This window comes from Urocampus carinirostris, chromosome 13, assembly GCF_059441175.1.
Source record: "Urocampus carinirostris isolate Australia breed hairy pipefish chromosome 13, RoL_Ucar_1.0, whole genome shotgun sequence".
Classification (NCBI taxonomy): Eukaryota; Metazoa; Chordata; class Actinopteri; order Syngnathiformes; family Syngnathidae; genus Urocampus; species Urocampus carinirostris.
The window spans coordinates 17,436,890-17,462,228 of NC_142361.1; the positions used below are offsets into that span (position 1 = coordinate 17,436,890).

Consider the following 25,339-nt stretch of genomic DNA (forward strand, 5'->3'; position numbering starts at 1 on the left):
ACACCTGTCTTGAAAAGCTAAAAGCAGATGGGTGCAGCGTTTTTTTTTCAACAGGAACCACAGAAGATTGCAAACCACAAACTATTATTACACCATCCCCTGATCTAAAACCTACAAGAGGGCAAGGAAAAACACAAAAACCTTAACATGAGGCAAAGGAAGAAACCTTGAGAAGGGACCGCACATGAGGCAATCCCCCTTCCTGGATGACCAGACTGCAACAGATCTTGCAATAGTAAATAATACATAGGTATTGTCAACATGAAATATAGGTCATTATTATTGTTATTATTTAAAAGTCAATTTAGAGGAGATTTACTTCCACTTTTTAAGGACATCTCAAAAGTCACAATCTACATTTAAAGGGACAGTGTGTATTGAATGAATTATCATGAATTATCATATGAATGGGACTTTTTAAAAATCCTTGTAGATGGAGTAATGTATTTGACATAACACTAGCTCCACCAAGCGAAAGCGTACACAGTTTTATTCCATCTTGCTGCTACGGTTACCTTAGAATAACAGAAACCTCGTTAAAGGAGAAGAAAAATAGTGCGTTTTAGTGCTCAAATATTAAACACTGTCTCTTTAAAGGTAGACTCATAAGTGCCTTGTCGCTTTTCAATTGAGTGCTGCGAGATTTGTTGCGTTCATTTACCAAATATTTGTACATGTCTCTTTATGTGGTAAACAAGACAATATGTATTTTAGTGGGAAGCGGAAATTACGCTTGGGGAAGGGGCTAAGGTTTGGGATACTGTATGTGCTGTCATACATTCCATTCCACAAATAGAAATCTCATATTTAAAACAAGCTGCTTGTGTATTTCAGAGTTGAAACTGCAGTTCCATATTTACCCACAAGAGAGCGACACTGTACTGATAGACGACCACAATTCCGGTGATGTTTTTCATGGAAGTTGAGTATTTTTTTGTGTGTCTACACTCAATTTTAACTATTAACAATGAACAAAAAATACACCGTTTACCACTTTTGTTGTAGCTGTAGCGTGTGAATTGAAGCAATGAAACCCAGACTCGTATCAATGTTGACGTTTTGAATATAGTTGTTTGATGTCACAAACAAAAACTGGTTTTAAAAGAAGGTTGGTTTCTTAACGTGTTTTTTTAATGCCGTGGGCAGGGTTGGGTAGGGTTACTTTAACAGGATTACTTTCAATTACTTTTGGATTACTCCAATACCAAATATGCTAATAAAAGATAAAATAAACTAAATATGAATAAAATTATTACTCACAACACGTGGTAAGCTTACTCTCCTGGCTTTGATCTCTTTGATCTCCGGCAAAACAAACATAAAATGCGACAGAAACAAAATGAAAATAAATCCCAACAGCTTGCCAACATAATTTTTGCCATTCCGTTACTCCCCAAGCCTGCACAACATTTTGTAATTTTATTCATATTTAGTTTCTTTTGTCTTTTTTTAGCATATTTGGTATTGGGGTAATCCAAAAGTAATTGAAAGTAATCCTGTTAAAGTAACCCTACCCAACCCGTGGGTTTGTCCTGCGTGTTTTTCAGTGGTTGTCTGATGGTGAGGCTTATACAAAAGCGCTTGTCGCCTGTTCACCTCTTAAGGGAAACTGTCGCTATGGTGACCAGTCAGACTACACAAATATTCTAATGGACAGAGAGGATTCTTGTCCTTTTTTAAACTTTTACTTCATTTCTGACTCGAATGAGCAAGTTGTGCGCTCGAGTATCAATGTTGTTTACAGAGTTTGAAACTCCCCTCTTGTAAAATATGTATTTGCATTTTTTTTTTTTTTAATTCCGATGGATTAGCATAGCACAGGGGCCAAATTTAGTGAGGTGACAACCAGTGAGGGCCGACTATTCAGCCCGGTATTTGTTGAAAGGTCTAATAAACTTGTCCTCTGTGAAAGGTTTGCAGTGCTTGTCAATCTGCGTTGCGACCTCGCAGCTCGCCTTTGTAGCATTTTCATTTAAATTGCAGGGCCTCGTGAAAGAGCTCTGCTGTGCCATTCAAACAGCTTTCGGTTGCTTCACATTTTCACAGTGTTCGTTTGCAGTTTGCTTTTTGTAGTCAGCATGTTTCATCTGGTCTATAGATAATGAGATCCTGCCGCAGTTCAAGTATCTCGGGTTTCCTCCACAAGGTGCCTAGGCTCAGTCTTCTGGGAGTGACTCTCTCTAGAGCACAGGTGTCAGACAGGCGGCCCGCGGGCCATATCAGGCCCGCTAAGGGATTGAATCCGGCCCGTGAGACAACACTCAAAGAAACGCAAGAGAAAAACGAGCTGCAGGTTGAAATATGTCAACTTGATGTTGCCAAAGCCAGGTGCCTCGAACAAAGACACTGTACTCGTATTTCTCTCTCTCTCTCTCTCTCTCTCTCTCTCTCTCTCTCTCTCTCTCTCTCTCTCTCTCTCTCTCTCTCTCTCTCTCTCTCTCTCTCTGTCTCTGTCTCTCTCTGTCTCTCTCTCTCTCCACCCTTTTTCTCCCACTCTCTGTCTCTTTTACTCTCTGTGTGTCTTTTTCTCTTCCTTTGTTCCTCTTTGTCTCTTTCTCTCTCTGTGTCTTTTTAACTTCTTTTGCTCTAACTTCCTTTTTCCCTTTTCTCTCTTTTCTCTTTCTCTCTTCCTACCCTTCGCACTTTCTTTTCTCTTTTCTCTCCTTCCATCTTTCTATTTTTCGTTGGATTTCTTTCTTCCTCTCCCTTTCTTCCTCTCCCTTTCTTCCTCTCCCTTTCTTTCTCCCTCTCTCACAACTTTTTTTTAATCTCTTTTGTTTCTCCTGCTCTCTCCCTCTCTCTCTCTTTCTTTGTACTGCCCTCTCTCCTTTTCCCTCCCTCTTTCTCTCATTCCTTTATCTCTCTTTCTCTTTAATCTACTAGTCCGGCCCCGGACAGAATGTTTGTTCTATCGTGTGGCCCCAGAGTTAAAATGAGTTTGACACCCCTGCTCTAGAGCCACTGCTCCTTCGCATTGAGATTAGCCAGTTGATGTGGCTCGGGCATCTAATAAGGATGCCTCCTGGTCCCCTCCCTCGGGTGGTGTTCCGGGCATGTCCAACCGTCAGGAGGCTCCAGGGACAACCCACACACGCTGGAGATTCACCTGAGAACGCCTCGGGATTCCGTCGGATGAGCTGGATGAAGTGGCTGAAGTAGGTCTGGGCTTCTCTGCTGAGGCTGCTGCCCCAAGACCAGACCCCAGATAAGCGGAAAAAAATGTATGTATGGATATTACATTCTTTGAAATCTGCCACAGTTTTTTTGGGGGCAAGTTAGGTAGAAACAGTCTTTTCGGATTTAGGTGACACATACGCCAATGTCCACTTGTCCAGGAAGCGGCGGCCTTCACAGTCAAATTTCCTTTTTTTATTTACAGTTACAATGTCAGAAATGGGGTGGGCTTAAATTCTCCTAGAAAGCCAAGGCCAAGGTCACAAAAGCCCTACTGCCATCATTTAGTGAAATTGTGAATTATTTTGGTTGCAATTTATTTTATACCGTGGACTTGCGGGCCACATGTATTGAACTTCATGACAGAGTCCGCGGGCCACAACAAATTTGTCACGTGCCGTAACTGCCCTTCCTGGGCCGGACATACCTTGCATAGCACAATGATATGATGTGACACCCGTTTAAAAATGTACTCAATATATTATTATTTTTTTAACCTTTCAAAATACATGCATTTGCATTTTTTGACCACAAGATGCTGATGTATTGTGTCGCAAAACCCAAAAGGAGTGCTAAAAAGCACAAAGACAAATACTAACTACAGAGACCCAAAGTGACCAAACCACACCATTTTTTTTATAATTCATTTTTACCCCACGTTTTCTTAGTTTTTGTCTTTATAGGTACCAATAGCAGCAAGATGACACCTATGTCAGACCCCATTAGGCGAAGCTCATGTTATGTAAAGTACATTCAACATTTTTTACCTGAGAGTATTTATACAATAGTTCATGTATTTTTGCATATTATTCACATCAGGGGTAGGATTTTTTGCCCGATTCTTGCCTGAGTTTTGGGTCAGGCCTAAAATGTCAATCATTATGTTTGGGTTCGCGCCAGGCTGGGCCGGGCTTCTTTCTCACAGATTTGTTTTCGTAATCATCCACCCGTCATTGTTCTTTGTTTCTTTTTCTATGTGGAGGATCCATGTGATGGATTTCTTCCCCTTCTAATTATCACAAGACTTTATAATGACTGCTCGAACCGCATTTCTTTTTAAATTTTGATCTCTGTTTCTGTTTGTTTGTTTTAATTTTGGTTGGACATGTTATCTGTTTTGTGACCCCTGGTTTCTGTGTTAACTTGGTTTTTGGTTTTGTCATCGGATATAATCCTTATTCTAAGTAGTTCCTACTTCCTTTCACTTAGATCTGTCCGCAAAAAGCTTAAAACGCTATACCCTTCGAGCTTTGCCTCTTAATTATTTTGTTGTCATGCCGCCCCGAGGAATAAGAAAACGTGCCTGGGCTATGTGCAAAGTGCTGATGCTAAATTCAAACAAAACACTCTGTTATTGAAAGTGCCACTGCCGTCTAATGTTATAGAGGTGCAATTGCACTTTATTCTGAGACAGTTAAAAAAAAACGTGTTCCCCTAGGTCAAATGCGCCCTTCTTGACTGAGACTTCCTTGCTACACAAGAACAACTGCTTTATGTTATAGGGAGATGGGCCAAATTGGTAGCATTTTGGGGCGGCAGTAGCTCAGGAAGTAGAGGTTGCAGGTTCTATTCCAGGTTTCTCCAAGTTACATGTCGAAGAGTCCTTGCATGACTCTTGCCGCTGTCGGTGGTGTGTGAGTGTGTCTGCGAATGGGTAAGAATGAAGCAAATTGGGAGGTCGTCAGTGACTTGAAAGCGCCATATAAATGCAGAAATTTTTTTTTTTCAATTAAAAAAAACAATACACTTTTGAATTTAATTAAAAATATAATATTTAATTTTTACTGAATCTAACAATAGCAGAATATTCTCCTTGAATGTATTTATTTAGGGCCTGGTTTGTAAAAAACATTTCCATTGCAATTGAAAAAAAAGCAATTGTTAGTTGAAGCTGTGTCAGAGTTTTCACAAGCATCGACACGTTGATTGAAAGAAAAAAATGTCACAAAGTCGTGTGACACCAATTAGCAAGGACGAAGGGCATTCCTCCGAAAGGTCACTTGAGAGACACTCCAAAACACATTATGTCTGCACACATGCACACACAATAAACTGCTTACTGAACAAGCAGATGAAAGCGTGTCAAATTTGTCGCTGGGTTGATGATGGCGCGGCGACTCAACATTGTTCCCATTGTGACACCTTTGAGCTAAAGTTTATGCTAACACTCGGCACAGTAGATAGACTTGACTTGGAAGTCTGAAAGTTCTTTTCAAGCAGAATCAAAGGCCATTTCAGTAGCTTCTCCTACTGGCTGCTAAAGTTACCCGCTGACCCCAGCTCTGAACAACTTGAACTATTTGCTTCCTTTAACCCTCGTGGCATGCAGATACATCTCATGTACATTTTCATGCTCTTTGCATTTTCAATCAAAGAGAAAGCATTCAAAAGTAAAAACACGTTAGCTCAAAATTTCCCTGGGTTGTGAGATCAAGTAGATCTTCAAAATAGCGTTATGCTGCGATTTATGTTATTGTATTTAGGAGTCAATGTGATGATGACTGATTAGTATCTCCTGTGCCCGCTCGTTTGGCGCCAGCCGCTGTGGGCTACCTGATTGGTTCCCCGTCCTTTTTAAGCTCTGTCCTTTCACTCGCCTGTTGTCAGTCCGTCAGCGAACCTCAGTTTCTACAAGGCAAGCACTTTGACTCTGACTCCTGTCCGTCCCGCGTTTTGCACCCATTTTCCACCCGTCCGTTCTGATTTCCCTGACCTGTTTTTGGACCCCGACTACGTTTTCTCTCCCGTCCCGGCTTACCACCCGTTTTTGATTACGATAACGTTTTGGCTCTCCTGTCCCTATCGACCTATTTTTCTCCGTCTTCGACACCACAATCTCCCGCTCCGGGAGATCCACTTCCGCATTCGGAACACGTTCCGATTTTGTGAGCTTAATCTCAATAAACTTGTGAGAAAATTAACACGTGTGGTTTTGGGGGAAACTGTTTTTGTCAAAATGAACGATTACACGAAAAACTAAATGTGTATTGAAATGCCTGATGCTATTGAACATTTTGAGTGGTTGGAAGTATAAAAAAAAATCATAAATGGCTGAGTTATCACGCTTTTAAGTTCACGTCCAAAAAATGTACACTGACATGCATTGTGTCACAAAAGAAAACGCATGCCACGAGGGTTAACCAGTGTTGGGAAAAACTTCACAGTAATAGTTACTTTCCCTGGTTGAAAGACTTCAATCAATTTAAAAAAAGGTTATCATAACAATGATTCAGTAATGTGCAGTCAGGGGAGGGTACATGGACACAGAATAAAACTATAAACTGACAACTGAGTGTCTTGGTTTCCTTGAACCAATATAAAAATAAAAGTCGAGTGAGAAAATGTCTTTATAAAAAAATCAGTCCCAAGTTTGTCTTCTTGATGCTAAAAAGGGCCCTACATATGACCAAGTTGGTACATTGCTAACTGAGGACTCCAGTGACGTGCACTCAGGTGAGGCAGTTGAGGCTGTGCCTCACCTGTAATCATGGAAAAAAAAAAAAAAATACATTGAATGGTTGTATTTATTGGAGTTATTTGATCACTATAGTACATCGCTTTATGGTGTAGTCCAGCCAAGAACAAGTGCTAAAAATGGCAAGTAAAAATAAAAACTACAGAGATTCTAAGTGACAAAATGCTCGATTTCACCGTTTTTTTTCGCTCAGCCTTTCTGAGGCATTTGGGTACTCGAGACAAATAAATGAATATAAAAATGTGTTGACGGCATGGCAGCCGAGTGGTTAGCGCATCCATGGCACATTTCTGAGGTCACGTGTTCAAATCCAGCGACTAGTCGTCCTTTGCTAGTTGAGTTTGCATGTTCTCCCCGTGGGTTGTGTGGGTTTCCTCCAGGTACTACGGTTACCTCTCACATTCTAAAAACATGCATGTCAAGTAAATTGGCCACTCCAAATGTTCTCTAGTTGTGAATGACTGTGTAAACGATTCCATATCTCTTTGTGCCCTGCAACAGGCTGACAACCAGTTCAGGGTGTCCCCTGCCCGAAAATAGCTGCGACCCTACTCATGATAAGTGGCGCGGAAAATGGATCATTTTTATTCACTGTCAAAGTTCGTTCTCATTTACCCACCATTTGGGGATTTTCTTTTTCAAAGTCGCTGAATTCTTACATTATGTTCTAAATATTATGAAAACAAGTAGTATGTAACATATACCTGTACTGAAGCCTCATGGCAGTGTACTATAGTGAGACCAATGAATTGTATTCGGAGCATACCTCAGGCCTAAACAATAGAATTAGTGACAGTCAGTGACAGAAAGTTACGGTAAGACAATAAAACGTGGTTAGCGCGTGTGCGGAACAGTTCTGAGGTCATGGGATCAAACCTTCCTGTGTGGAGTTTGCATGTTCTCCCTGTGCTTGCGTGCGTTTACTCCGGGCACTCCGGTTTCCTCCCACATTCCAAATACATGCATGTCAGGTTGATTGGCTGGTCCAAATTGTCCCTAGGTGTTAATGAGCGAATTTTAGGTCCCGGTGTGCCCTGCGATTGTCTGTCAACCAGTTCAGGGTATCCCCTGCACACGGCCCGAGGATGGCTGGGATGGGCTCCAGCACCCCCGTGACCCTACTGAAGATAAGTGGTGCAGATGATGGATGGATAGACAGATGGATGTAGGATTGTGCATACAACATGCAGAGGTGTAGGTATACAGTATATCATCTTTGGTCAAATCATTTGTTATAATATGCCACAAATATTTAGTTTTAAATCTGACATTGCCCTGACAGAAGATAAGGGGGATGAGTGTGTTCCACGTTTACTTATGTATATGTCTATCTTTCTTGACATCGTTTTATGCCAAACTATTGGTAGCCGTTTTTAAAATCGGATACTTTAATCATGAAGACTATATTTCATAAGCCAAAAAAGATTCCTGGAAAGCTGATAAAATGAGCCAGGGGTCCAAACTACTACATACCATTTTACAAGATTGAATCCCAAAACGATAGCTGACTAATAATGAATGAATACATGATGGCCTTTTCCTTCTTTTTCATTTCTTCCAATTGGATGACGCTAATGTTGCAATATGTCTGACTTGAATAATTTGATTATATTTCAAAATTATTAGTTAGCACAAATCTTCCGTTCTGATGACTGTGCGAAAAAAAGAAATTCCACCACCCGCCCCGCACCTATTGATCACTGCAGCTCTCATCGCCCCGGTAACCCCTGGCAAGGCAGAGATGATGATGAGGGTGGAGCAGGAGGAGGATGCAGCTCAAAATAGAATCAGCCAATCAGAAGCTCTGGAAATTTGCTGACTCACAGTGGGGTTCCTGTCTGGACGCCAACAGCCTTGTCCTCCATTCTCATTTGCGCATCCTTGGTTGCCATGTTTGTAGTTCTTCACGTGACTGGGTTGCCTATCGACAAAAAACTTAGGCGAGTTTTTTTCAAAGATCTTGTGCCAAAAAATCTATCCTTTCTGCAATGGTGGCCATCATTGTAGCCTTCCCCACTCTCACAGTTCAGGGATCCCTGAACAACCTGGGACTTCTTATGCCGGTCTTGGGGAAGTAAAGACTGGCGCCCTTAATCCTCTCAGGGCCGTTTTTTAGGGAGAAACAAAAACAAAAACTTTCCTTTATATTCAAATGGCGCTCATACACGTCAAAATGCAGCATAAGCGCAAACCTCTGTTGAGGAGGAAAAGGTCAGTATCATCCTTTAATGAAAGCTCACTTCTGCTGATGCAAGGATGACTCTGTCGGAATTTTTACCTGCTTCTTTGGGATATCATTGGCTTTTCCTTGATCAGTTACGTTTTTTTCTAAAACATGATTTCATACAAATTAATGTTAACTTTTGAATAATCCCCCTCAATTCATATTACTGATGAAGAACACTCGGGTGATCACATTTTAACTTGGAATTTTGGAAAGGTCTCACAGTGTGATGCAATGCAGTCTTTTGCTCTGCCATCTCAAGATTTATGATGAGTTTATGACTTTTTCTTGTTAAAAAAGGGAACAAGTCAAGACACCATGCAGTTGAATCTCAACCAATCGAGGACGGCCTCGAAAGGGGCGTGGTCACATTCGGTTGTATCTTTTGATGCTTTGTGAAGAAACTGAGCATTGGTTTGAAATTTGCAAATAATTGCTGGTAAAGTGTTGAAAGTTCCTGTCTCAGTCCATCCATTTCCCTGATGTCCATCCCTCCTCTGCACCAGACTCTCTCTCTCTCTCTTTTCTCCTCCCATTTTGGCATCGCCTTGCTCGGCCTCCTCCCCTCCCTCCCTTTCGTCCATTAACAGCAAGAGCCGTGCAGACAGGACGGGACAGTCGAGGCAGTGCAAGAAGAAGCAGAATCAGTTAAGAATCATGGACGTTCTGAAGAAGGGCTTCTCCATCGCCAAAGACGGTGTGGTGGCCGCTGCAGAGAAGACCAAAGCTGGCGTAGAGGAGGCCGCCGCCAAGACCAAGGAGGGGGTCATGTATGTGGGTGAGTCCCAGAAAAACCTGACGTGGCTTCCTCATGATGAACATTAAGCAATGTTGCGATCAGAGATTACGTTACCTGAAATAGCACGGATCACTCGTCCGTGGGTAAGTGGCGGCGGCAGAAGTGCAATTTTAAAAATTGAAAAGCAAGCACCAGGGAGGCAGGGTCATGTTGAGTATGTGGTGGAAGGTTTTAAGATGGGAAAGGGGTAAGGGGGGGAGGAAGTTCAAGCATCTTTCTGGGTGTGGCCCAGACTCCATTAAGTTGTGGTGGAAAAACGGAACAGAAAATTGGGATGCAACTGCACGTTAGAGGAAAAAATGACAATCTTGTCCACTTTGTCTGACACCTACAGTGATTTTCATATGAAATATGTTCCTCTGTGAAAACAGGACATTGGTGATCAAGCAAACTATGCACTGGGTTCCCGAAACTGGGTTTGTTCTGAAGATATTTTAGAAAAAGCATTATCTGCTGTTTTCCAATCTTAAATCAAACATTGCCAATTGCTCTTCATACTTGTAAACCTTAGACAACTGCTTCCCTTATTTAGGACTATGAAATTCCCCTTATTAAGCCAATCAGAAATCTACCTTACAGTAGGACAGACTACGTCACAAAATGAGCAAACTGAATACGATCTGGATTAGAGTCAATTGGGCCAAACGAGATTAATTTAAAAAAAAAAAAAAAGAGCTTCGGGAAAAAAAGTACCTGTGTTAAAGTTGTTATCCTGTGCACACATTTTGAAATCAACAAAAAAACGTGTAAAATGCAGGGAAAACATAGAAGTTGACATGGATGCCTTTCATGCAGGGTGACAAAAATCCGAGGGCTGATACTCTTCTGTACATAGCTTGATGCTAAAACATACTAATTAACATTGTAGATAGGCTTGAAGGGACAGTCTGCATATTTTTGTCCACTAGATGTCACTGTATGTTGTAGTGCACCCAAAAAGAAGAGCTAAAAATCACAGGGAAGAATACAAACTACCAAAATGCACCATTTTACTTTTCATTTTTTACCAAGCCTCTTTGAGGATTTTGGGTAACTGAAGAAATAAGATGGAAAAGAATTATGCTCCTTCTAGGTGAGATCATGGTATGTAAAATAAATGCTAATTTCTCGACCTACGAGTATTTAAACAAATGTGATAGTTAATGCATTTTTGCTTATTATTTAAATTAGTAAGATATGCTAAATTATACACACTCTTCTTTTAATTATAGCAATTATGGTATGGATGTATTGTGCAGCATGTAACAACAACCGCAACACTGTAAAATTGAGATATTGAAGAGACATTGTGGATTATTTAGCACCTCCTAATGGTATAAAATTCATTCATTAAAAAAAACAGTGCTGATTTAAACAATAGGCAAAAATACATGAACTATCATAGAAACTGCGGCACGGCGGCTGGGTGATTAGGGCGCAGCCCCACGGTGCAGAAGTTCAGGGTTCATGTCCAGCTACTGCAGCCTCCCCATGGGGAGTATGCATGTTCTCCCCGCGCTTGCGTGGGTTTCCTCCGGGCACTCCAGTTTCCTCCCACATTCCCAAAACATGCATGTCAGGTTATTTGGCCAGTTCAAACAGTCCCTAGGTGTGAATTAGCAAGTGAGTTGTCTGTCTCTGTGCTCTGCAACTGGCTGGGAACCAGTTCAGGGTGTCCCCTGCCCACTGCCCGAAGTTAGCTGGGATGGGCTCCAGCACCCTCGTGACCCTACTGAGGATAAGCAATGCAGATAATGGATGAATGGATATTATAGAAACATGCATTATGTTTAATTACTCATCGGTCGAGAAATTCATTTTTGTTTTACGTAACATCGTCTCACATAGAGTGTGCTGACATTGTTAGATAGATAGATAGATAGATAGATAGATAGATAGATAGATACTTTGTTCATCCCCGAAGGGAAATTCACATTTCCAGCAGCATCCCTGAGCTGAGAACAATCGAGAACAATCGAAAATAACACGGGAGCTGCTGGAGTGGCTGCCATTCGTGACGGCGCCGGAAGAAAAGATTCAATTTGAATCATGTACAAACAAACAAACAATTGAATCATGTACAAACAAACAAACAAACAAAATATTCATGTTTCAATAAGTGGAGTGTTAATAAAATGGGGGGAAAATAATACTGATATAACCAGGTAAAACTAATTGTTGTCGGTAATCTTGCTGCTACGGGTACCCCCTAAAAAACAAAAACCTTGTGAAAGGCATTTCCAAAAATGAGAAGACAAATGGTGCTGTTAGTTCACTTTGAGACTCCCGTAGTTTGTATTCTTCCTTGTTCTTTGTAGCACTCATTTTCGGTAGCACTACAGAATTCAGCGACATCTAGTGGTCAATCACGACACCGTGTTTGTTTAAGACTGCCACAAAATTGTCCTTGTCATGATAGTAGTGCATTCTATTTCTGCAGTGTCAGCCTCCTTTGGAAGGATGTTTATTAACACAATTTAATTTTAATCAAGCATGTTTTGTCCTCAAATTTTGAAAATCAAAGAAAACCTCCCGCTACATTCTTAAAATGGACTGAAAAAAGGCCAATATTTGCTGGTGCATGTGACAAATGGGACTAAGAGAACAATGATTCTGTAGTGTCTGATGGCCCCAAAACCTCACAGAGAAGACACTCAAATATGCACATGCTTAAACACAGACCTGCTGGTTGTTACTTGGTTTAAAATCTGCAAAGTCAGGAGAGGAAGATTAAAAATGACATTCATATGGGGTATTTTGAATCAGATGCATCAAAATCATGGACTTTTTCTTCTGGAAATAATCTCGTGCTCATTACAGTTATTTTTCTGTTATATTGAATGATTCTTTCTCTGATGTGCCGTTTTTTCAACCTAACATTCAAACTCTCCCAATGTGGCCTCTTCTCATTTTCGTCCCTTTACTGTCGAAGTGTGGCGGCGTAATCCGGTTACACCTTTAATAATTCATCAGTTGCGGGCCAACTATGGATTACCCAGTCCAGATTTGCCCTTCAGGTCATGCTGAAAAACATACGTTCATTTCTCGTGTTATTTGCAGGCAACAAGACGATGGAGGGTGTGGTGACCGGCGTCAATAACGGTATGGAAAGCAAGTAGCTCACTTGTTATCTACATTTGCCAACAAAGGAAGAACAAGGATGGATTTCAGGCAGAAAAAAAATAATGCTGAGGCAAAAATTGTTTACTGAAAATTTGAAATTTATGATATTAAAACACAAATAGAAAACTCACAAAGGACTAATTTATTCGTAGATATATGACTTGAGAGACTCGATATAATGCAGACTCAATTTACAGCAGTGTACTCAATGCCGGGACACGCTACCTTGTCTACTGTTCCGCAATAACCTGCCCTATTTTATCTTTGCAAAAAAGCATGCCATTGATTGGCTGGGTAACTGTAACTTTCATCCGTATCAGTAGGTGGCAGCAAATTACTTCTGTCAAAAACTCAAATATACTATCTTAAAATATTAGAATATCATCAACAAATGTACTAGTAGACTGTAAGCCATAATCAGCAATAATAAAATGATTAGAATAATTTTTTCGGTTGATTTGTTATAACCCATGTTTTATGACATTTTTCTTTATTTCAAATGCATTTCAGAAAATGAAGAACTTTATCACAATATTTGAATTTTCTAAGACAGTCCTGTGCTAGTTATTTGCTCATGAGTTAGTCCTGTATACACACACACACTATATATATATATATATATATATATATATATATATATATATATATATATATATATATATATATCCACATATAAGAATTTCACAGCAAAAAATAAAATAAAATAATAAGAGGAATCAAATGAAGTGAATACATTTTTTTCAGATTTAAAAAAACGTAAAAAAGCAAGAACATAGTAAAATAATATCTAGCAGATAACGTAATCTGAAGTATTAATGTTTTTGAGTTATTTTCGAGAAAACAGCAAAATTATCGGAAAAACTGAATTACCAGTACTTGTATTACATTCTGAGCCACAGAGACCACAAATAAGAAAATAAGAAAAACAAACAACTTTATACTGTCAATTTCAGCAACAATAAAATTTAAGCTTTAAAAAAACATGAAACTGGTGCTGGGAATACATTTTTAAACGTTTTTGATGGACATTGTGACCAGTGATTTCTTTTTTTTACCGAAAAAAACTGCCTTTCATCTAAAAGGTTAGGAAAGTTTAAAGGAGTTCACAATACTGATTTAGCAATAAACTTATCTTACCTTAACTATCTTACCTTTGGCACAATGACGATGCCCTTCCTTATAAAGTAAAAGGTATTAGTGTGGGGACAATTTGACCAGGAAGTTGGACATCTGAAAACCAGAGCAACCTTGATATGCATTGGACTAGCAGGGTGTACAAAGACCAGACACACAGTAAGAAAAGAAAATGTTCCAACAATAGAATGTGTTCTTTCCAGTTATGATCCAGGTTGTATGACTATGTACTTCTAGTTAAGTCTTCTCAGTTAAGTTTCATTTGATTAACGTTATCTGTACCACTTTACTGTGAGCCTGGCTTGGAAAACATCCAGTAAAGGGACTCTACAGTTGTGTGTACTAAAGTACAGCCAAGAGAATCTCTCATTACTGCTTCTTCCAATGAGCAGCTTAGTAAGAAGCCGATGATGTTTTGACGTCCCGTTGTCCTTCCAGTGTCCCTGAAGACGACAGAACAGGCCAACATCGTGGCGGATGCTGCTGTCACCGGGGCCAATGAGGTGGCCCAGGCCACAGTGGACAGCGTGGCGGATGCTGCCGCATCCACCGGAATCGTCACTGTGGTAAGCCACACTATATCCTGACACATTTTCTACATTTTTATTTATACAGGAAGGTGATTTAACAACTGAAAATGGATATCGAATGGTACTAGAACAATATGGTTAATATTAAGGGTGCTTAAGGGTGGGGTCTGTTGTTTGAGGAGTCCCTAAAAAGTTGAAAGTTAATCCTTTCACATTTATTCTACTTTTAGCAAAACTGTTCGGGGCGGAACGCATTAGGTAGGCGGAACAGGGGTGGGAGGAGTGCTGGAGAGTTGTGTTAGGCTTTTTTGTTCCAATTTATAGTGTAGCACGAAAATGACAAGAGTAAGAGGGCTGCTTTAATTAGTCCAAATGTCACTCCAAACCCCAAGAAAACTGAAAAAAGAAGAGTTTATTGATTAGAAATGCACATACTTGCACGTGCATCACGAAGGAGCTGACAGAGGCTGCAATGATGACACAAGCCAGGAGATGGCGGCAGAAAGTAAAAAAAAGTTCCATACAGCATATTTGAATAGCTTAATGAACGTAATGCCTTTTGAACAAATGAGATCAAAGAATGTCAGGATAAATAGGCAAAACATTTTGTTTCATAATAATAGTGCAGTAAAAATCAGTACAATAACATTTAGCAGCAACAAAGTAGGTCTTACAAATAAGATACTGTACCCAGTTTTCTGCGCAATATCAATTTTTCAATACAACTAGCAAGTTATTTATTCTTCACGGTTTTGTGCACTTGTTTAGGGTGGTGATGGCCTTGGGGAAGAAGCTGACTCTGAGCCTGTCTTTGTTTTAAGGGGCCTGTAGCGCCTACTAGCAGGCAACAAGTCAAGCCAAGTCACATTTATTTGTATAGCACTTAATCAAAAATAGTCTCAAAGGACTACACTGGCTATTATTACAGATCAAAGAGGCTGTGGCCGGGGTGAGAGCTTACGTGAGGCAGGCTTATGGAAAATTTACTCCAAATGATACTTGACATAAGGGGTTTTAATGGAAACATGAGCTGCAGTAGGTGAGATACAGATTTAGCAAAAAAGATTAAACCAAGGTGATTTAGGATTTGCTTAAAATGTTTATTTTAAGTACCGTATGTTCCGGACTATAAGGCGCACCAGATGAAAAGGCGCACCTCCCGGAATAGTCCCATGTGCACAAGATTATAGTTCATGAATTTATACAAAATTTGGTTGCATCAAGAAAAATGCCTGAACAATACAGTTCATAGGAAATACCAAAAATATGAGAAATCTGGTTTCACAACTAAAACGAATGGATTATTTCATTACTGTTTTCTGTATGTGGAAGCATTTGATTGCGATTATGTATCTGCAAATTCATTTAAAGTATTTCCGGTCTATAGGATGCGGCAAGGCGCGCAGCCCCACGATGGGGGTTGAGGGTTCAAGTCAAGCTACTGCAGCTTCCCCGTGTGGAGTTTGCATGTTCTCCCCGTGCTTGCGTGGGTTTCCTCCAAGCACTCCGGTTCCCTCCCACATTCTAAAAACATGCACGTAAATTGGCCGCTCCAAATTGTCCCTAGGTGTGAATGAGTGAGCGGATTGTCTCTCCCCGAGTGCCCTGAGTCTGGCTGGCAACCAGTTCAGGGTGTCCCCTGCCCACTGCCCGAAGATAACTGGGATGGGCTCCAGCACCCCCGGGAGCCTGGTGAGGATAAGCGGTGTAGATAATGGATGGATGGATGCTCCATAGGGCGCCTTTTTGAATTTCTGGCAAGCGTTTTGGAGATGAGCCTTATAATTCTGTAAATACAGTGATATAGAGTTATGATGATTGATCATTTGCCTTTATTTCTGTTTGTGTGTCTGGACTGGATGGAACAGGAGGAGGCGGAAGCAGCTACTGAGGAGGTGCCTGATTGGTGGATGAATAACTGACCCATTGCATGCAATGACTTCCATGCCATTTCTTATTAATTCTTTTCAATTTGGGACTTCTTTGAAAAAAATAGAAGCACATGATAGTGTTGATATGCTTCCTAACCACCACTGATCGACTTTCCCTTCAACTAACTTCATCTTGTTTCCCATGAAATCTTTACTTTGACGGTTACAATCTCGTGACTTTGAAAATCTGCTGTGACACCAACACACAAGATTTATTCCTCAACACTGTCTTAAAAAACGACACTATACTATTTACAGTGATGGTGACTCTAAGTGGATAAAGTACATGCAGCACATACGGAAGTTTTATGAAAAACGTCATTTAAAAATTAAAAAAAGATACTGTTTTGATTGCATTACTATAAATCAGGCATGTCAAATTAATTTTACCTAGAAAACGAATCTCACGAGGCCCAGCCTAGTAGGTTTATGGGAGAGAGAGAGAGAGACAGAGAGAGAGAGAGAGAGAGAGAGAGAGAGAGAGAGAGAGAAGGGACATTAGGGAAATTGAAAAAAGGGAAAGGATAGAAAGAGAAGGTAAAAGATACAGAAAAAGAGTGAGAGGAAGAAAGAGAGAGAGAGCACAATAGAGAAAGGGAGAAAAAATGAAATGAAATGATCTGCATTTATATAGCGCTTTTCAAGTCAATGACTCCCCAAAGCGCTTTTACAGTGTGCTCCACATTTCCCAATAGCGGCCTTGCAGCCATGTAAGGCGCTAACCTGCTTATTGGGGGTATTAGGGGTTCAGTGTCTTACCCAAGGACACTTCGACATGTAACACGGACGAGCCGGGATTCGAAACTGGGATCCCTTGATCCCAAGACGAGCGCTCTACCTCCTGCGCTACTGCCGCCCCAAAAAGGAAAATGAGACAGAAAAAGAAAGAAAAAGAACTATAGAGAAAGATTAAAAGAATAAAACAGGGAAAACAGAGAGAGAGAGTGTGTGAGAGAGAGAGAGAGAGAGAGTATGAGAAAGACATAAAGAGAAAGGGAGAAAAAAGAAGGAAGGAGCGACAGGGGACTAGAGAGGGAGAAAATCGCTTATATATTTGTTTTTAAGTCAAATCTCTCCCCATATATGTGTGGGATAAAAATGACAGTAATATGTAGCTTATATCTTTAGTTCTTCCCATCATAATTAATCACTGCGAAATGCTACCTTGTTTTTTTGCATGGCCCATAATAAATGCCTATAATTGTTACGTAATCCTTGCACTATAACACATTTCATAGTGCCCCGTTTAGGTGTAGCACGACCTGTAGGCGGCAATCACGCTTTATAGGACAATGTCGTACAAACTAATGCCAGCTGCAGTTAATCACGAGAAGAAGAAACACAATGGCAAAGCAAAGCAGCTAGAGAGCAGTCTGTTCGGCATTTTTATGCAGACTTGTTGAGAAACACGGCAACAACTTTAAACATTGACAAGCGCTTCACTCAAAATTCAAGCACTTTTCAATCAAGCACCCATATGAACCCAGATTTATACAATCTATGTGAAAATCTGTAACTAAAAAGAATCTAATATTAACAAGCAAATCATGAACAAACACAAAACGTCTTTTGAAGTATTTTTCTAACATTGGCCTATTCGAGCAGAAACCTGCACCCATAGATGTCCCCTGGTACGAAATATTAAACCATCACAGGCTAAAAGGATGCTGCATTCTTAAACATTTCCCAACTCTCGACACCGCAGATTAGTGAAGTTATGAATGCCGAAACACAGAATGTAGAGTTGCTTTGTTTTGCGTGAAGATTGCTAGTGGATTTACAAAAAAAGTGGAACAAGATGGCACTGGTCATGTGACCTGCTTGTTCTCTTCCTTGCAGACTGACGCTTCAAAAACAGAAGATGGAGAACAGACTGAAGAAGCTTCTCAGTAGGTAAAGAAACAGACTTCTTGCTTCCTCTCCTTATATGAAACATTTTCATCGGGCTTCTAATGACAGTGCGGGGAAAGTCTCAGAGGGATTGAATGTCATTTCCTCAGAATGCCAAAACGTCTTGTTTATTTTAGCTCACTTTAAGTGAGTGACGATAAAAAACAGCTCATGATTCCGCTATATTTGTGTTAATTTGTGGTTTGTTGATTTACGATGAAATTATTCGTTTAAGAGCGTGCACACACATTGATGTGATGCAATAAATTATGTTTCTTCAAATTACGGTAATTTCAAAAATAAACCTCAATGTGATAACAAGTAAGTTTCCATACTAAAGTGACATGGAGGAACGATAATATGTGGGTAGAGATGAAGGGCACTCAGTAAAATAACGGGTGTTTATTTAACACTCTGTAGTTAAAGACCAAAGGTTTAATAAAGTTAAAATATTCCTCCTTAGGTGTTAAATTAACACCGTTACTGACTACATTTAAATGAACACTGGGTATGTTAACACTCTGTAGAAAGGTCCCTAGTTCGAGACCGGTTGGAAACATGTGTTGGCTTGGAGAGGGATGGGCACCACCAGGGTGTACCAGCCCAAGAAACACCAAAGGAAATGGTACCCCTCCAACCCTAGTGGTTAAGGAATCCATCTAGCCACCATCCCAGATAAGGGCCATAGGTTAGAGTTAAAAGTCTACTCATGAAGGGTTAAATTAAGACCATTACTGGGCTGCAGTAGCTCAGGAGGTGAAACGCTTGCCTTGGGATCAAGAGGTTGCAGGTTCGATTTCTGGCTCCTCTGTGTTGCATCTCAAAGTGTCCTTGGGCAAGACACTGAATCCCTAATGGCGGGTACTTGCCCTAAATGGCTGATGTTGCTGTGAGTGTGTGTGTGTGGATGGTAAGTGCACATTGTAAAGCGCTTTGGGAGGTCTTTATTGACTTGGAAAGCGCTATATAAATGCAGAACATTTATATTAAAATGAAGTGTTAAATTAACACTTTTAAACTTTTAATGCAACCTCTGTGAATCTATGTTCCTTGTCAAGAGAGAATTCAAATAACCAGTGTGACTCTACAAAACTGACGTTAATGTGGATGCTTTCCATCATTTCAGTTTACTCTCGGCTCGGTTGCATTTTTTTAATGTGTTAAGGTGGGGTCAAAAGTTTACTCTTTAAATAACTAGTGTTAATTCAACACTCTGTAAAAAAGGACCCTGGGTTCAATTAGCTAGGGTTAAAAGTTTACTCACCAAGAGTCCCCAAACTCTTTCCTGTGAAGGCCAAATACCTTTTCCACTTTTCTGATGAGGGACCGGGTCAGTTTGTAAGAAAAAAAGAGTGACGATTGCCTAAGTGTAAAAAAAATAATCTCGTTTTCCAGAAACCCACACTTAAATAACCTTGCTGGATTATTCACACAAGAAAACTAAAAATAAGCAATAACACTATTAATCAAATAACCTAACATCCAGCACTGGATTCTTTACGTTTTGTTCTAGGGCTTGCAAGATAGGGGCACGGACAGCAGAAGGGTGGAACAGAATGTCATGATCTATGAGTGCATAAAATAATCACTAATTGTAAATAAAATAGTTCATAACTAAGGAACATTTTATTGCAAAGGTCCAACTTTATTACCAAATACAAAAACAGATATGTGAAACAAAATCAAAATGATCTGTTATTGTTCCGGGGGCTGGAATTTGGAGACCACTGCTTTAAGTGTCAAAATAACACTTTAACTGAGTACCCAAAAGTAAACAGCGTTAAATCAACACTTAAAGAGTTAACTTTTAAAACTACCTCAGTGAACATATAATCTCTTTCTAGTGTTCAATTAACACTGGTAATTTTATTGTTGGGGGACCGGAAGATAGTTTGCTAGCAAAAAAAATCCCAATGTTTTTTACGTATACTTTCATCTAATCAAAATCTATCAAATATAAATATAAACTAGTTTCTAAATCCCGATTTGTATGTGGGTGTGTCTGTTTGTATGTGACTTACAGGTTCCGAAAAGACGGAAACAATTTTCCTGAAAATGCACAGTTGCACTTTAAACCTCTGCGAGTGTCTTTAGCTAGGTTTTGTGGCAAGGCACTTTCAATAGATACCAACAAAATCAATAGCGTCTGCTTTCAAGTACAAGCGGCTCTTTAGGGCTCCCTGCCGCCTTTTCAACAAACCGCAGTCACAACAACCTTGCCCAAGTAGAATGCCGAGCAATGCCGGGTCATTGTGCTCATCAATGTTGGTCATTTTTGGCAGTCTCGATATAAAGGAAACTCGATGCATGCAATGATCAGCTTCATGTGTCAATTCTGCAAATATACTTTGATTTGTTTCGTAATTTTCTATCCTTGTCAGAAGTCACTTCCCGATTGTGTCCGTCCAATGAGGAGAAAGAAGAACAATCCCCGCCTTTTGCCTGGTGTTGTCTTGGCTGCACTTCCTCTGCATTACACAACCCTCGGCTCATCGGTCCGCGTGTGGAGTGATGTCACTCAGGCTCGACTGCGCTGCCTCAAGTGTTCAATCATAAGCCGGCAGCAAGTCAAAAACACATCCGATGCCTTTTGCTGTGCATGCTGCTTTGCCAAGAAACACAACTAATCAATGGTCACTTGGACACACACAATTATCTGCATTCGGTGATGCTAATACTAACTAAGCTTCTATGCCAGATTATTTTGTAAACAAATGAAATAAAGATACATTTAATGTCCATATGACCGGGCTGATTTCCTTTAGACTTGTTAGTTTTGTTTGTGTTAAGAAAGACACGTCTCTGACTTGTTTCAAATGTCTAAAATTTTATGGGACGTTTCAATATCTGACAATTGGCGCCATAGTGGCCTGGTTTTGGTACACACTGGATTTCTGAAATGCCCTTTTAAGCACTGCTTACATTCTAGAGCAGAGGCCAGCTACAAGAGACTAAAAAAACCCTTACAAAAGGCCTTTTATAAAATCAAATCAAAAAGGGACTCGTACATAATAGTTATTCAATTAATATTAATTCTAAACATTTTCACAGCCTTGTAAAACTTAAAGAGTGTGTTTTGTATTTGACCTGTTACAGGAACCAGATTATTTTAAAATATTTCCCTTCCTCTTGTTTTATAATTTCCAAATATTTGTGAAAAACTCCTGGGAGCCACGAGGGTGAAGCTAGGGAGCCGCATGTTGCTTAACCCGTCTAAAGTAAACAGAGCACTTAAGTGTGGCACAACTACGGCTTGTGGGCCACATGCAGCCCAGAAGGCTCTTTAATACAGCATGCCAAAATATCATGACAATATATATAATAATATATAAAGTACAACTAATGAGAAATCCTTTTGTGTGTTCCACATTTGTCTCTTTTGTGTGTCTACTACAAAACTATATCAAACTTAGTGCTTTAAAAAAAGGGACCCAAAATATTATTTTTCCTTAATTCTAATAAGAAAAAAATATACTCCAGCAATACTCCCAAAATACCATGACAGTAATACTGTACTACTACTATAGAAATATTCCAAAAATACTATTAGAGAAATACTTAAAAAGTGATACTACCAAAATAAAAACAGTAATACTATTAAAATACATTTACAGTAACACTAGAAAACTGCAACTCCAGAGGTACTAAAACAATAATACCACAGTAATGGAAAAATACTACAGAAATACTATAAAAATGCTACAGTCATACTGCAAAAAACAACTAAAGTAATGCTACAGAAATATTACAAAACAAACTTCAAAAATATGACTAGATTGATTTTGAAAGATTCAATTGCAGTGATACTACGTAAGTGCTTCTACATAAATACTAAAAAATATTACCACAGTAATATTATTAAAATACCACAGAATGACCACAAAATACAAAAATACTAAAACAGAAATACAAAAAAAAAAATATTACAGTAATGGTAATTCTAAGACTATACTAAAACATTAAATATTACAAGCCCGTAACATATCATTTACTAATCGATTTGATGAAATTAGTTTATTAAAAAACATTAAAACATGTAAAAATAAATATAATATGTCTGCATGTATATTTCTTCATAAATGCACGTAAGAAAATTTGGACCCTTGGCTTGGTTTGCTTTATAGTGCATTTCAAAACAGACACAATACATTATACCTCGTCATCCTTGACATTAGAAGGGCCTTTACTGCATATTATTTTAAGCAGGATATCACAGAGATGCTAAGTTTTTTTTCATTGTGTAGAAAACAAATTCAAAGGCAAATTTGTTGCTTTTTAAGAGATATCAGAACAGAAAAAAACAAAAGAGGAGGAAATAATCCTGTAAATATAAATATTTCATCAGACGGGATGCTTGCAGCAAATATTTGACTTTATTCCAATTGCAGCAAGGAACAATCATTGGCATGTGAGAAACCATTTAAAGTGAGGAGCTAATTCTTACTTGCTTCGTTGTTATCCCTACAGGCTTCAGGTGAGCAAATGCAAACACGTGAAACGACAAACAAGGGGTGGTCACATTTTCTACACAAGTAGGAAATGTTAAAAAAAAATGGTCGACGTGAAAACAAACATACCACTGATGGTGGGTTAAAGGCACCAATACACCCCGGTACATTTGTACGACAGGGGACTTTTCACAATCTTTCAAAGAGAGCTTCATTCAAGATAAACAGCGGGCAAACAGAAAAAGCACATCCATCATTAATTCATTCAGCTGCTGGTTGTGTCCTTGTCTTTTCTCCACGCTTGAGAAAACACACAAAGCCTTTGTCTGGCCTCGTATTATTTACCTCACAAAAGCACAGAAAAAGAAAAAAAAAACACTCCAAGGAAAAACAGCCCTACGCTTTATAAATTGTCCGCGCCCCTTCCCTCAAAAAATGAAATTACTGTAATGACTTTTGATGAGCACCAAATGAAGGAGTGACGCTGGATCAATATAGTAGCAAATGTAAGAAAAGAAAAATTGCATGAAATATAAGGACACACACTATCCGAGACAGCCAATATGGCATCACTAACACTGTGATGCTCTTGTGCTTACTTCAGGTGTCCGCACCAACGTAGGGCGGTCTGTGGTTAGTTGAGGGAAATGCAATAATAATGGGTTTTAATGTATATGGTCAGTTGTGGCCTGTGTAAGGCTCTAGCTGAGGATATGGTCAGTTCAAGGCATTTGAGTACAATATGTGTTGTGTTTAAGGGTCCTAAACAGAGTAGGACAGTCTGGTTAGTATGCACAGAAAACAACAACACTGCTGAGCTCTAAGGTCTTTGCATTGAATTAAAATGTAATATCATAAATAAGAAAAACAAGCTGACTTTGTTTTCTATCTTTTTCATGACTTACTGTGTCCTATGTTGAATGCTTATTTTGCGTATACTTGTGTGTCCTATATGTTAATTTCTCACATGAATATGAAGCTGTCCCATGTTAATATGTTTTATAAGCCACTTAAAAACACGTTTGAAAGTGATGATCATGAGTTGCGTTTGTGCGTGTATGCGGTTACACATTGATGGCGTGAGCATGCTTCTTGCACAGAGGCTTGTCTTTCTTGGAGTAGAAAGGTTGACCTTCAAGGTTCACATGGCACACCTGTAACAACATTAACAAAGTCAACGTGACATCAACTGGCTGCCATAAATCTTCACTCAGGATCATATCTTAAACTAGCCATTTTTTTAAAGCTTCTTGCACATGTTGTCTTGTCATCTAAGAGGTTAGTGGAAAAACCAGACTGTCAGAGACAATGGTTTTTATAGATTTTGGATAGGTCATGATGGGACAAGTTGTGCATCAGCCATACTTTTTAAAAAGTCCAAATAGCATAGGCAACATTAATTGAACAGAATATATATTATCATTTACAATTGCGAATAATCGTAAAAGAAGGCAGGTACCTGCTAATGCAGGCACACACGACTATAATTTGATAGGGACAAACAACTGCTTGCTTGTTTACTCTTACGAATCTGGAAACTATTTAAAAGGTGGCCAAAAAGATGCCTGTTACAAATAAAACGGTACATTCAAATCGACCACCAGACTAAACGTGGTACGCCTGAGTAGCCTGCGGTCCTGAAAATAGCTCACCAGTGATTATTCATTTTGATCTTCCAGAAAATATGATTTCTAACTGGCATGACGTTTTAGTGGTTGACGGAGCCTATTTTAACTCAATCCATTGTCTGCACAGTTGCATCACTGTGGTGCTGGAACCCTTCCCAACCCATGTTTGGGCAGTGGGCGGGGGACACCCTGAACTGGTCGCCAGCCAGTTGCATGGCACACAGGGGACAGACAACTCACTCGCTCATTCAAACCTCGGGACGATTTGGACCGTCTAATTAACCTGAAATTCATGTTTTTGGAATGTGGGAGGAAACCAGCGTGTAAGGAAACTCCACACAGGACGGTATCTGAATTTGAACCTATGACCTGAGAATTGTGCCACAGACGCGCTAACCACTCAGCTGCCGTGACGCCTTCTTTATCTTAATTTCTAATAATTAGAGTAATAAACAATAATAATAACATAATAATTTGGTATTTTAGAAATGCATACTAAACTGGTAGTACTTCATGCCAATCAAAAAGTAGCTCTAAGCTTCAGTGAATTGGACAAACATCAACCTTTTACTGCTGTTTTAGTCCTGTGTTATTGTAGTGTTTTGTGCTTCGGGAGTATGGGGTACCGCCTAGTTTTAATTGGGCTGTGCGTGCGCTGTATGACCAGCGCTAGAGTTTTGTCCTTATTTCCAGCAAAGTTGGATTCATTTCTAGTGGGAGTTGGGTGCCGCCAGGGCTACCCTTTGTCACTTTTATCGACTGAATTTCTAGGTGCAGCCTTGGCAGGGAAAGGGTCTGGTTTTGAAGCCTCAGCATTGCATTTCTGCTTTTTGCAGATTATGTGGTGCTGTTGGCTTCCTCAAGACAAAACCTTCGGATCTCACTGGAGCACTTTGTAGCCAAGTGTGAAGCGACAGTGATGAGAATCAGGACCTCCAAGTCCATGACCACAGTTCTCAGTCATAAAAGGGTGGCATGCTGTTTCTGGGTAGGGGAAGAGATCC

General features: G+C 39.7%; 2 protein-coding genes across 10 annotated transcripts in view; one reads left to right on the forward strand and one right to left on the reverse strand.

Moving 5' to 3' along the window:
• The first annotated feature begins 9,419 nt into the window (after positions 1–9,419).
• LOC148353910 (uncharacterized) lies at positions 9,420–21,000 on the forward strand. 4 transcript variants are annotated; one of them, XM_088351097.1, is made up of 6 exons: positions 9,420–9,651; positions 12,712–12,753; positions 14,347–14,474; positions 16,307–16,333; positions 18,209–18,262; positions 20,644–21,000. In XM_088351097.1, exons 1-5 carry the CDS (start codon positions 9,531–9,533, stop codon positions 18,260–18,262), a joined length of 372 nt encoding a protein of 123 aa, XP_088207223.1. In that variant the 5' UTR covers positions 9,420–9,530; the 3' UTR covers positions 20,644–21,000. The 4 variants fall into 4 exon arrangements, with proteins under 4 accessions (XP_088207223.1, XP_088207222.1, XP_088207225.1 ...); XM_088351096.1 differs by having other exon boundaries at positions 9,421–9,651; positions 20,641–21,000; XM_088351099.1 differs by lacking the exon at positions 16,307–16,333 and having other exon boundaries at positions 9,423–9,651.
• A 2,723-nt stretch (positions 21,001–23,723) lies between these two features.
• LOC148353911 (LIM domain-binding protein 3-like) overlaps positions 23,724–25,339 on the reverse strand; it is a 32,409-nt gene continuing 30,793 nt past the window's right edge. For all 6 annotated transcript variants that reach the window (XM_088351866.1, XM_088351867.1, XM_088351869.1 and 3 more), the window contains one exon: positions 23,724–23,861. In XM_088351866.1, coding sequence (XP_088207992.1) covers positions 23,772–23,861 — 90 coding nt within the window. In that variant the 3' untranslated portion in view covers positions 23,724–23,771. The remainder of the gene's footprint in view (positions 23,862–25,339) is intronic.